General features: G+C 43.7%; 1 protein-coding gene across 1 annotated transcript in view; it reads right to left on the bottom strand.

Moving 5' to 3' along the window:
• Map3k5 (mitogen-activated protein kinase kinase kinase 5) overlaps positions 1 to 14231 on the bottom strand; it is a 188731-nt gene that overhangs the window by 32928 nt on the left and 141572 nt on the right. The window contains exons 15-19 of the mRNA XM_005065835.4: positions 13371 to 13504; positions 7743 to 7870; positions 7217 to 7353; positions 5495 to 5600; positions 1471 to 1628 (exon numbers count right to left, since the gene is read on the bottom strand). Coding sequence (XP_005065892.1) covers positions 1471 to 1628; positions 5495 to 5600; positions 7217 to 7353; positions 7743 to 7870; positions 13371 to 13504 — 663 coding nt within the window. The remainder of the gene's footprint in view (positions 1 to 1470; positions 1629 to 5494; positions 5601 to 7216; positions 7354 to 7742; positions 7871 to 13370; positions 13505 to 14231) is intronic.

A 14231-nucleotide genomic window follows, 5' to 3' on the forward strand; every position in this document is an offset into this window, starting at 1 on the left:
GGCTTCCTTTCAGTGACAGAGGTGTGCTAAACTGTTACATAATAACCACTGCACTATGGATAATGAATTGCTAAACTGTTATATATAACCACTGCACTATGGATAATGAATGTGCTAAACTGTTATATATAACCACTGCACTATGGATAATGAATGTGCTAAACTGTTATATATAACCACTGCCCTATGGATAATGAATGTGCTAAACTGTTATATATAACCACTGCACTATGGATAATGAATGTGCTAAACTGTTCTATATAACCACTGCCCTATGGATAATGAATTGCTAAACTGTTCTATATAACCACTGCACTATGGATAATGAATGTGCTAAACTGTTCTATATAACCACTGCACTATGGATAATGAATGTGCTAAACTGTTATATATAACCACTGCACTATGGATAATGAATTGCTAAACTGTTACATAATAACCACTGCACTATGGATAATGAATTGCTAAACTGTTCTATATAACCACTGCACTATGGATAATGAAGCAGCGATTCTTCTCCAAACTTTAGCGAAGTCCTGGAGAATGGTGAGAGATCACCCGAGCAAAGAGAAAGACACTCTTGTGTCTTCACACATTGTTCTTACAGGTTTGATCAGCAGCATTCTGGACTTTTGATTTCTGATGGGGTGAGAGCTGAGCTGTGGTGGGCAACAGGAGGAGGATAGGGGATGCTCAGAAGTCTCTGCTACAGAGCAGGCATAGAGCTTCGCTTGGGGGAAACAGGCAGCCTGGCTGGAGAAGATTGCAGGGTCTCAGGCATGGACTGCTTTGTCCTCACAGCCTGGCTGGAGAAGACTGCAGGGTCTCAGGCATGGACTGCCTTGTCCAGACCTGTGATTTCCAAATCTCAGAACCATTTCTATTCCCCTGCCCTCTACACTGGGGTGGGGTGTGTTCTCACTTCCTAGAACTACTCATTGGTAAACACACTAAAAGAACATACATGTGAAAGTAAGGTTGCTTTACTTAAGACGGCAAATATGCCCTTTATAAAAATGGATTCTTCAAACACTTGCAGTAGAGAAATAAGGGAAATAATTAGATTTAACTTCTAAATAGATTTAAATGCTTTGTGAGTGAGTGAGTGAGTGTGTGTGAGTGTGTGTGTGTGTGTGTTTTGAGGTACTATGCAGTGAACCCAGGGATGCTGGGTAAGTGCTTTGCCACTGTGACAGATTCCCAGGCCCCCAAATGTTCTTATATTTTTCCTACATGGAAGATACTCACACTACTTCCCAAAGAGTTGAGAGTCCTGTGTCATTTATACTGTGCTGTAAAGGTTACACTGAGTCTCAGTTTAGAACGGAGCAAGGCACAGGTGAGGACTGCAGAGTGGGAGAGCAGGTCTCCCTGAACATGACCACACCTCCTTAGGCTTCCTTCCTAACAGACTCTGACATTCACACATGCACGGAACATCCACACAAATCCTTATCTATGATATGTGACCTTGAACATGGCTGCTTGTGGCTCTCCTAGTTCATAAAATGGCGGTTTTCCGGTGGCCATCTCAATGATTGTGCAGCCCAAAGACCAAATGTCTGCAGCCTTTCCATATCCTCGAGGTCCTTTATCGATGATTTCTGGTGCCATATACTGCAGGGTGCCTGGACATAATGCAAACAGATCTCCATTTCAGAAAGGGAAAGAATGACACCTAGTGACCATTTCAGTTTTTCTACATAAACGTGACATTAAAAAAATAGGATTCCAGTCTTGGTATCTCATCTTTCTTTGAGATCCATTTTTCTCTGTAGTTAAGGAAAATAGAAATGAAAGTGTTCTCAATGGATTTTACCAGTGAAACAAACGGCTCAACAACAGCATCTGTTGAGTGGGGTGCTCCCCCTCCTAAAGTGATATATGGCTAATAGTACCCCTCTAAGGGATGCCATAGAGACTGCTGACCGTAACTGATGCTTGTCTAGAACAATATGGAGTACAATTTACATATTTCTGCATCCAGTTCTTCCCATATATGAAGGCTCTCAAGCTATGGTTCCCAATTCTCGAACCCAGTATTCGACTCATGTTTCCAGTTTGGAGATTGCTATGGTAGGTGGAATAAGCCAGGACAGTGACATATCCCGGTCTCATCGAAGCTGAGAGCAGAAGAGCTGGAGAAAGTACAGAGAGGAGAGGGTGGGTGACAGTAGCTCAGTCAGCACTAAGTTACAATCCAGAGGAAAGTGTGTGTGTGTGTGGGTGTGTGTGTGTGTGTGTGTGTAGCCTACACATAGCAGATATTTATATCACGATTCATAACAGTAACAATATTAGTTTTCAAGGAGCCTGGAAAATAATTTTATGGCCGGGGGTCACTACAACTGAAAACTGTATTAAAGAGCTACAGCATTGGAAAAGTTGAGAACCCAGGAAGAATGGCTGGGGTGCCTATTTGACATACCAAAGCGGACCTGGCTTCCAGGTTCTTCCAGTATCCCTTGGTCACTACCTGTTACCAGGTCTGGCTGGCATACCCCGCCCCTCTACCCCAAACTCTCCAGCCCAGGGGCTGGGCTGCCCTCCCCCGCAGGCTCTTCCCAATATAATCCAGACATTTTGGTTACCCACCCTTTTTCGTACCTTTGGCTTCCTGACTGCTGCACCTGTTTCCCTCCCTCCCATCTCCCTTCTCCCCCACATGGCCCAGCTCAGTCAGGTCATGTTCACTCGGGACTCTCCAGATGTCCCTGCCTCTACCTATTTTCTCCCTTTTATCCACAATACACTTTCTCCTCCACATTCCCTAGGAGCAGTCAAGTCCCTTCCTTTCCTTTTGATGCCATTTTTTCATTCAAGAACCACTGTTGTGCCTGGCAGTGGTGGCACACACCTTTAATCCCAGCACTTGGGAGACAGAGACAGGCGGATCTCTGTGAGTTCTCGGCCAGCCTGATCTACAGAGTGAGTTCCAGGACAGGCTTCAAAGCTACACAGAGAAACTCTGTCTCGGAAAAACAAACAAATAAACAAACAACAACAACAAAAATAACCCCACTGCTTTAATGGACCAAAGAGAGGTCATGCACTATTATTAAAGACAAACTGTAGGAGTGACTATGACTAAATTAAAAAGGAGAGGTGATGGGCTGGGCAAAGCCAGACAGCTGAAGGGTGTGGTATAGTATGCAGGGGGAGTGGCAGGAGCCCTCGGTCCTAGTTCCGGGCACTGTGCAGCACCGGGAAGCACTGGGTACCATGAGGAAATGCAGGGAAGTCTGTGTTTCTGATGCTGAGCGAGTAAGAAATGGGGTCTGAAAGGCATCGGGCTCCAAAGCAAGTCAGGCCTTGTCCAGTGTTAGGGCTTAGGTTTTGTTTACTCTGAACGGCAGCCACCGAGGGCTCTGGCGGATGTTTTTACAGCTTCACTTGGCTGCAGTGCTGAGGGCCCACAGAGGACAGGAGGCTGTGCAAGGCAGGTGTGACAGGAGAGCTGTCACACTGGCAGGTGACTGTCCACCCACTTCGGGACAAATTCTGAAGCCAGGACAACCGTGCTTCCTGGATGACTGGATTGGAGCGTGAGAAAAGGTGCCAGTGACAGCCAAAACCTAGGATGGCCCCCAACGGAGACAGGGCAGAGCGTGGGTGGGACAGGCTGGAGGAGACGGTGATTAATTCCACTTAGCATGTTACGTCTAGTTCAAACCTCAGATCTATTCCTAACCAGTTCTGTGACCTTGGGCAAGTTATTTAAACTCTTTGAACCTTAATGTTCTTACCATAAACTGGGATAATGATACCTCATGATTAGGTTCATATACAGACTTCAGTGTGTATAATGCGCTATGTACCCAAGCAAAGTATACAGTCGGTGCTCTAGAAATGATAATCTCCACTGACTTCCCCCTCACCGGAACCACCAAGATGTGAAACAGAGCTGGGTCCCCACCAGCGGGGATGAAGTGCCTTGATCTCTAGAGCATCACATTAGTGCTAAAAAGCCCGGTGGTGAGAGGATCACGGTCTGCATGGCACGGCTTTCAGATGAGCATTAGAGATGTGAAATCATTAGCCACACACTGTACATGTCATCTTCATGTGTGATCACTGGACTCCTCCTTCCCTACAATGCCTTGGGGATTAAAGACAAGTTTTTAAGATGAGCAGAAGTTATTAAATCGACATCCTGCTCCAAACCGGTGTGGAAGCAGGGATGATCATCTCCCCAGTTGCCAAGTCTGGGCACCATCTAAACCTCCTCTTGCCAAGTTGAGGGAGAATAAGGACGGAGACGCAAACATGGGAGCTGCTAGTAGGTTGGAATGTATTTTAAAATACACTGTAAACACGGGTAGTCCTGTGTCTGAAATACACTGTGTGGCGTGTAGGAGGTGGCTGGTGCTGACTGGGGGATCCCAGAGACACACTTACAGAATGTCTCCCTCCTTCCTGCCTCTCGGGCTACCAGCTCAGATGCAGGGCTAGCTGGAGGCGGACTTAGGGCTGAGGGCCAATGGTAACCACAAATGGTGGACTGAACCCCTGAGCCCCATCATGACCACCAGAGACCTCCCTTTTCTGTCCACCAATGTCCCTATGTGCAAAATGGACCCCTTCCTACCTACCCCAGGGAATTCAGAAACGGGACACCTGGCCAAAATCAAAGATGAGTCATTGCCTCTTCAATTTTTTTCTTTTTGGAATCATTTCCCCCCCAAAACAATAGTTTTATTAATTATTTGGAAGTTTCATACAACGTACCTCAACGTGGGCAACATAATTTTTTAAATCAATCTCTCAATCTCTGGCCCCGCCCCCTCCCATCTGTAATAATAACAAACATGACTCTTCTGAAGAGTCAGCATGTGAACATGCAGCGGAGACCAGTTTGCTGGCCCCGTATCTAATGAGCAGTCACCCATCCTTTGAGCTCTACTTTCCTCTTGGCCGGCTTCACCTCTTTGGAAACTGCTGGCCCCGCCCTCCAGGGCTTCCCACTGCAGGCAGCTCAGTCACTGTGCATTGCCTCATTTCTCGTGCCCACCTCCTCTGAGTGGATGAGTCACTTCCTCTTTCTCAATTGAAATCCTAAGGTTATTTATATTGTGGAGTAGGGGAACTGATTCCTGGGAGAAAACAGACTAGAGAAGGGGGAAATTGGAGCCCAGATAGGAAGTGATTTGGGGATGAGTAAGACTCAGAGAGGCTGGGCTAGGGAGTGTCTGTGAAAGAAAAACAGTGTGTGTTAGGGTCAGAATGGCTGTACACCAGGAGAGAAAAAGGACAGGAAACAAAACAAATAACAAGCTGAGAACAAAAAGTAATCTTCAGTGGCAGCTGACTGAGCCACTCCCAGAAGACAGGAAGGGCAAGCCAGACCCCCTAGAACATTTCCCAGTGTGCACCAGGCTATCCCGACATTAGTGTCCGTGAGAACACTGACTCAGCTAATCTCCCACCTTATGCTCGGGCTCAGCAACTGTGTCTTTAATTATCCAAGATCTGTATCATTAGTGTAAAAACCTACCTGTAAAGGTTTCAGTACAGGGGTTTATGCCAGCAAGCCTCTTTGATGTCCCGAAGTCAGAGATCTTGAGAACACCACTGTAGGTATTAATCAATACATTGTCACCCTAGGGAAAGAATGCTCCAATCAGATGCTGTTTGTGGTTGACTTAAGCCTAATTAAAAACAAATGCCCCCAGAACAAATAATGACACTCATACTGCGGTCTTCATTAGTAGTTTATCTCAATAGAGAATTATTTTCAATACAGAATTCTTGATGTAATTTTTTATTTATGTTATCCATTGTTTATGATCGATTGTTCAGGTCACAAGGTCAAACATGGCCCTGAGGGAAAGCTCTCAAGGTTACCTGTGTACAGTATCTAGAAATGACAACTTTTTAAACATCCCAGCAACTTTCTGATTACTTAGGATGCTGAGTTGGCTTTAGGATTGTAAGTCACTAAGCAAGCAGGCTTCTAAGGAGGGAAGTAAGCAATAGTCCTACCCAGCTACAATGCCTTTAAACCACAACAATGACCATCATGGCACAGCATCGTTAAGAACCAACAGTTCTCTAATTAGACTTAAGGCCAACTCAACAAGAAGGAAATCATGCCTGGTGTTGGAAACCCAGTCAAGTGCAAAGAGCTAGCTAGTGACACCATGGATCCTGGAGAAAAACTTATAGCTACCATATATCCTTACACCCCAGGAAAAGTGGAATTCTCACTTCTCATCAAAGAAATGTCTCATAGCAATAGACAGAGACCATTTTAGAAAACTACAACTGATCAAAATGCTGAGAACAGTGACAGTGCGGCACCTAGGCCCAATGACACATCTACAACACAATTCCCTCAGAGGCTCAAGCCTCATAGCAGAAGAGGGGACTGAAAGATTGTCAAAGGCAGAGGTACAGAAGTATGCTGTGAGATTTCTTCTCCTAAGAATATCAGAGAAGCTACACCTGGGAAGTCTCATCAACGTGGCCACCTGAACAAGATCTGTATAAGCATGACACCAACAGACACAAACACGGGAATCGTATGGGTGTCAACTCTAGACAGGGAACTACAGGCAGCTAGCAAATGCTGATGGTAGGAGAAATAGTCTTCCCCAGGGAAGAGGCCCCAAGTTGGTTATCCAAGACCAAGTGTCAACACTGAAATCAAGTAACATTATACATACTGAACAGATTGTATTTATATATCTAGGAATGTAGATCTCAACAATTAAAGAAACAGAAGCCACAAACTTGAGGGGGGGGCGGGTACATGGGAAGGATTTGAGACCGAGAAGGGAAAGGGGAAAACGATGTAATTATATTTTGATTAAAAAAAAAACAAAGTTCTTTAGTCTTGAATTTTCTTTTTCGAGAGAAGTTAAAGTTTTTATTTTAAGAAATTTGTATAAGGAGTAATAGACCTAGCAGCTCCTCAGGAAGAGGCCATGTCCTGCTTAGCTTGGGAGTACAGTACCCCACCCCATAGTGCTCTTAGGAGACACCACCGAGTGACAGCAAGGTCTCCTGACTTCACAGGGTAAGAAGGCCAATCCTGATGGAAGACTACGGCATACATAAACACAACCACAGTGTGGACCAGAACCGACATCCTTGCTACTGCCAAGATTTCCTTAGCCCCCATTCACGGTTAACACTCAGAACACAACCTCGTATTTTTCAAATAAAATAACCACCCAGGAAGGACCCCAGGAGGAGGAAGCATGGTGCACCCTACCTTTATATCCCGGTGAACTATCTGATTGTCATGAAGGTATTTTAATCCTTCCAATATTTGCTTTGTATAGAAGCCAATCGTTTGTTCATTGTCTTTTAATGGGCCCCACTTGGAACGAAGGAGAGCAGAAAGACTTCCTGTAAAATAAGAGAAACTGTGGGTAAGACTCATCCGGGCGAGCTCTTTATAGCATATTAATAATGTGACCCGAAGTTAATCCAGACTGCACTGGCTCTTCAGAGTAGGTCAGAAATGACTCTAGTTACCTGGGCTCAGACATGAATATGAAAATATCCCGATTCTGAAGGTAGTCATTATCAACACAGTCTAAGTAAAAGGATGCTCAACAGCTAGCTTTAATCCAAGTCCTGATGGCTGAAAATAAATGGCTTGCTATCTGCTAATAAGCATAGAGTTAATGTCGCCCATGTAACTTTTCTTTCAACATGAATAATTCCATTCAATTTAGCTCGTCTTCCAAGTCTTAAAATTTTGCATTTCTGAAAGTAGGAAAAGCATATCTTACCTCCCGGGACTTGCTCCATGAAGATTTTAATGAAGCCATTCTCACTGAAGGAGCCCAGATACTGGACAATATTTTTGTGCTTCAGATGCTTGTGCAAGGCAATTTCTTCATGCAGGGGCTGAGAATATCTGGAAGATGTGTAAATGTCAATATTCCAAGCATCCAGTCAGACTTTAGAGTATTAATTTAAGTAATGCACATTGAAAATGGCAGCTAAATTATGCCCACAAATAAAATCAATGACCACCTAAGCCTTCAATCATCTAACTCCTTTATTTCTCATAAATTCTGTGACAATGCAGCTGTGACAGGACAAGGAGATGTGTTAGGTACTGTTCACAGTTCCTTGTATATATTAACTCATTTCTCTGAATTAAATGTACTATTAGGATGTCCATTTTCCAGACAAGAGAAGTAACTCATAGAGAGGACGACTACCCAAGATCATAATGCTAATGACAGACATAAGACGTGAGTCCAGGAGATACCATCCACAGAGCTACTGTCCATATCAGCACGGAATCCTGCTCCACTGGCTTCATCAACATAACTGTTATCCAGGAGGTTTTTGCCCAGGAAGGGAAAGATTCCCAATATCTTTAATGTTCATCCACAGGTCTATAACCCTTTAGTAGAAACCATGAAACCATTTATAGTCTAGTCTCTTTCAGCCCTTTAGGTCAAAATCCTTACCTTCTGAATTCACAAAGCCTATTGGATCATAATTTTTGCCTGGCCACCTTAAACCAGAGTTCAAAATCAGAGTGATTATTCTATATGATTATCAAATTCTGAAAGTGTTTTATATTTCTGGAATAGCATAGCACTTATGATAACTATATGAAGTACTGTAAATCTAATAGACTCTGAAGAATTCCATGATCAATGAGTCCTTATGTAGTTATTACATAGTTGTCAAACAATAAAAATTTAACAGACCAACTTGTAATCATCTAATTGCCTTTCATTGGTAATTCATGCCAGCATCTGCTCCAAATAGACAGGAGCTTTGCTAGACATGGCAGAGCAGCTCAGGTTTAACATGGTTTAAGCAGGAATGAGAAAACAGCATAGTACAAAAAGCAACTGGTTGACTTCAGGTCATTATTCTTGCATGTGTCAAAGTGGAGAGAATTCCTTATTCTGATGGCTTACACTGGCTGGGCCCCTTTGACTGGATGTTGTAAATCTGCTTTTTTTTCCCCTAGAGAAACTGGCCATTTGGAAAATTCACTTTCTTGATTTAGAGAAAGGTCAGATCTTACAAAGAAACAGATTAGGTGTGCGACATCAAACCTGAACATGAATGACTCTATTTTGGAGTATCTGTTGCAACTGGTATAGGCAGTCCAAATCAACAGTCTTCTTTATGCTTTATTTAATAAGCTAAATATGTTAGGGAATCACAAACACAGACACACTTACACAATAGAGGCTACTGGTATGAAAGGCTTTAATTATATTAAGGCATGTTAAATGCAAACACGATGCCTCACACTTGCTTCAGGCATACTCTTAAGGAATGTTCAGATCATTCAATGACAGATACAACTAAACAGACTGGAAATTCAGTGGTGAATAATACTGTTTTCATGAAGCAGTGCAGGGTAAGTTCTCCCTTGAGCATGCACTTTGTGACGATCTAAATTCACTTAATCGAGATAAATTTTTATAATCTGTATAACACTTCTCAGAGAGCTGGCAAGAAATAAAGGGAAAAACCCTCATCTCTCAGACATACTCCCCCTTCCCCCTTTGAATTGCTATAGGAATTAAAGTGCAGGCTTTAACAGGCTATCAGCTAGCTGTGCCAAGAGCACTCTGATATGGTATGAGTTAGCACAAGAACTATCTATATACAGTAGTACCAGTTGTTAGGTAGTGAATGAATGTCAGCTGTGAAGACCAAGTTTCTGGAGGGATGGGAGACACTTAGAGACAAGTTCATGACTGTTCTTGACATGCATTAGTAGCACATGCTGTCTCGTTCTACAGATTTAGAAGACTAGGATCATCAAGATGGCATAAGCAAGCAACTCGCTCTATCATGAATCAAAGGCATCCTGCCTCTTGACCCTCTATTGAAAAGCAAATTATACATGCCTGTATTTAGGATTAAGAGAGGCTTGCATCCAAGCCCCACCCTTTAAACCAAGGATAGTTCAAAACCTATAATACTAATTAAGAGTCCAGCTGGGCTAAGTGTAAATACTCCTCTCCAATATGGAGAATGTCATAAACCCAGCAGTTCTCACCGGTGCAGGTGCCAAGATATACATGAGGACGAAATAATAACCTTTCAGGTCAAGAAAGTGGGCTACATTAGGAAAAGTGCAAGAAACAGAAAAAAAGGAATGGCGTCATCAGAGATACTACGTATACTTAGCTTAGTTTCTGCAGGCTCAGTTCTCTGCTGTCAATCACTTAATGTTTTCCAGCATTATTTGAGATGGGAGTCTCAATATATGGCCCAGGCTAGTTGGCCTCCAATAGGGTCCTGCTGCTCGAGCCTTGTGATTGCTGGATTTCAGATATGCATCACTACACCTAGCCAGTTTCCAACTTCAGTGCACATTTGCCTCTCTTAAAGAGTATCCATGTCCAGGAGTACCCTAGAGCTTTTGGATGAGCATGACATCTTTAAAAGCTCCCAAGTCGACTGACATACAACAGCTAGATAGGGACTATCGGTAGAAATGAATAGTTCAGGTATATGGAGAGTGTTAGGGAAAAAACACTAGGGATAGACTGAAAATGCTGTTGGATCCACAACCTCTCTCTTAAAATCAACCTTGACTCATTAGCAAAGTATTTCTAGAATTAGAAGGAAACATAGAAAGGACTTGCTTGGTGATGGACCAGGGCTTAGCACATGCTAAACCAGTGGTTACCAACTTTTCTAATGCTGTGCGACCCTTTAATACAGTTCCTCATGTTGTGGTGACCTCTCAATCATAAAATTATTTTCCGTTACTACTTCATAACTGTAATTTTGCTACTGTTATGAATCACAAGTAAATACATGATATGCATGATATCTGACATGAGACCCCCATGAAAGGGTTGTTGAACCATAGGGGTCGCACCCCACAGGTTAAGAGCAACTTTGCCAAGCGACCTTAGCATTGAGCTATAACTCCCAACTGCCAGAAAAAAGCAAGGGAGCTGCTCTATTCTTCTCTGTGGAGGGGGATTTGGGGTACTCCAGGGTGCAACACTCACCCCCACCACTGTCTTTAGCAATTCTCTTCGGTGACCAACCATCTTTTCCAACAGAATATCCAGATTTCTTCTAGGGCACATGATCAGAAATACCTGTTTGCTCTCTCCTCACCCTAGCACTGTTATAAACTTCCCTGGAATCTCTTTGCACAGTTAACAAGAAGCTACTCTGCACCGATTGTTTAAGGGAAGGGCCCACCATGCAGGTGTTTTCAAGCACGTATATTGACTGTATCATTATAAACAGCAACCAAGGGCTCTTTGTTGTTAGTATGCTTTGTGTATAGTAGCATTTGGACAAACCTAATATACAAGATAACTTTAAAAGTGGTTTTCTTCCAAGTGCATATTTAAGTTCATCTGGTGAATGAAGAAGGAATATAGCTAAAGATTACTATAGCAATAGGGTAGTGACAGATTATTTAACTTTTATATGTTGTTTTGGCCACATTAATCTTGAGATATCTGTAGACTCATAGGGGAGCTGGTCCACAGGTTACCCAGGGGGTTCGGGGGAACATGTGATCCTATCGTCACAGTCCCTGGAGGGCAGAGAGGAGGATGGCCAAAATAAGCTCATGATGGAGCCTGCACTAAAACATGGTCATGGAAGAAAAATAATCCAAATTTTATCTTTCATGATTGTAGGAGTGCTGACAGAAGACCTAAAATAAGTCATGAGCCAGAAACACAAAGTAGAGAGAGGAATGGCCAGCTGCAGACACAGAGCCTCAGACAGTACCCAGGGTAGAGAGCAATAGGAAATCCAGCAATCAGAGCTCCTCCGTCCCCAAACGGCTTTTTTTCCTATATATGATTCCATCTTCTGCAAAGCCCTATTACGTGTATTGGGATTGTTTCTTCCAATGGTCCTCTCCTCTTTTCCCTCTGGTGACCCATTAAGTACATCTAAGTTGTAGCTGTCCCACGGCTCCTAGGTCGTCTATCCCTGACTTCTCTGTAGTCCTTCCCCCCCCCCCCCCCCGTCTGCTTTTTCAGTTCTGAAATTCCTATCAGCTTGTCCTCAACTACATTCTATCCACTATGGGAGCATTTCAGGCATTTGTCGTCGTCATTGTCCTCTTGACTTCTTTCATCGAATTCCTACCTTGGAATCTTCTGGTACCTCTGTCCCTGCATGCTGTCCCCACTCTTTCAGCCAGAAGCCCCAGTCTGCCAACCCCAGTCTGCCAACTCCAATGTGCTGTATCAGGCTCTGGCTCTCACACTTGTCAATGATCTTCGAATTATGTTTTTTGCCTTTTAGCATGCCTCAAGATATTTTTTGAGTGGTCAATGTGATGTTCTAGGCAAGAGAACCAGAGTAAACAGGCCTCTACTGTGTAAAGTGGCGGTCTGTGGTAAGGGAAGGAGTGAGGGAGTAGAGGGTGAGAGTCCCCCTTGGTCTTGTGACTCAGTCAGTGAGGCTGTGTCCCCAGGCTGCTGGGCTTGACTCTACCGTGTTCTTTCCCCACATTTGGTCGGGCGCTCTGAGAATAGGACTCGAAGAAAAGAATAAAACCCTCCCACTATTTTTCAAACGGGTTCCTTTCCTCTCCCTGCAACAAACACGATGGGTTTTCTCTTATACTCCAAAGGGAAGCATGGTAGAATTACACAAAGTAAAACTCACAGAAGAGTGGGGTTGCCCTCGAGGAGTCCCCTGGGGTTTTTAACCCTCTGCACTCCTCCACACTACCCCAGCAAACTGTTAGCCGGAGCTCAAGCTCTCTAGCCCACCCTGGTTCCCATGGGGGTTCTGTTTCAGTAAGGTGTGACTGTCTGCATTTGCCTCTGCTCTGCCTCTCTAGTTGAGGGAGCAGTTGTCTGTCTTCCCCGATGGAACTGAAAAGGGCTGTTGGTTCTCAATTTGTTCAGTGACCTGCCTGCTGGAGGAGAAAGATGCTGCCCCTTACACGGTGGACTGGAAACTACGACTTCGTTGCTTCTCCATCTGTCCTTGTTGGGAACCACCTTGATCCAATAAGACCCATGTCCAACACACACACACACACACACACACACACACACACACACACACACACGCATGCACGCACGCACGCACATACACGCACACACGCACGTGCACACACACATGCATGCGCACACACACACCACACACACACACACACGCACACACGCACACACGCACACACACACACACACACACAGGGCCTTCATCTTCTCTGCTTTTTTAAAGCCATTTCCTTCCCCCCTCAGAAGTCTTAAATGAATCACTAAATGAACAGACAAACCTGAGATGGAATTAACAGGATGGAGTTGAATTAACACGATGGAGTTTCCAGACAGTTCCAATAATTAGATCATAGCCAAGTATTTTCTGCCACATTATTAGCAACCCTGAACACTTTAGAATACGGCTTTTATTAGCAATAATTACCATACCTGCTATCTCTCTCTGGGATTTCCTTAATAGCAATTCTGACCTGGTTGCTCAGGTCTCGACCTGCATAGACTATCCCGTAAGTGCCTTTTCCTAACACGACTCTGTCACCGTTTTCATCATATTCGTAGTCATACTGTAAAAAGTAATGGGGGGCAGAAGATGGAAACATTAGTTGAAAGTGACATTGAAAACACCATTTTACAAATTGGTTTGTTTCAGGCGGGGTCTTGTTATATAGCCCAAGTTGACTTTGAACTTACCACCCTTGTGCCTCTATTTCCCAAGTGCTGGGATCTCAGGTACTACCATAAAATACCCAGGTCTTTTCACAAACACTTTCTTATTTTAACAGTGGCTTTAGGAGTGGAATAAAAAAATGGACTTCTTAGGTGACAGAAGTAATTTAATATTGATGCCATTAACAGATGGAAGAATTGCCAGTAGAGAGGAAGGGGCCATTAAGCAGGAAGAGGAAAGTTGGGGTTATCCATAAACAAAGAATAGTGCTCTAATGGTGAAAATGCCACAGTAAACCCCATTTTTGTATGCTAATTAAAAAGCTAATGACTAACCCGGCCGTGCACGCCTTTAATCCCAGCTCTCAGGAGGCAGAGGCAGAGGCAGGCAGATCCCTGTGAGTTTGAGAGCAGCCTGGTCTACAAGAGCTTGTTCCAGGACAGCCTCCAAAGCCACAGAGACCCTGTCTCGAAAAACCAAAACAAGAAAAAAAAACTCCATTTTTTTGAAAATTAACAACTCCTTTAAGAATACAAAAAAAAAATACACTGTTAATACAAGGCAGGTAGCAAGTTCTTGTTTGTAGTGCATGTGACGAACACCATGTAGCTTCATAACTGAGA

This window comes from Mesocricetus auratus, unplaced genomic scaffold, assembly GCF_017639785.1.
Source record: "Mesocricetus auratus isolate SY011 unplaced genomic scaffold, BCM_Maur_2.0 Super-Scaffold_100018, whole genome shotgun sequence".
Classification (NCBI taxonomy): domain Eukaryota; kingdom Metazoa; phylum Chordata; class Mammalia; order Rodentia; family Cricetidae; genus Mesocricetus; species Mesocricetus auratus.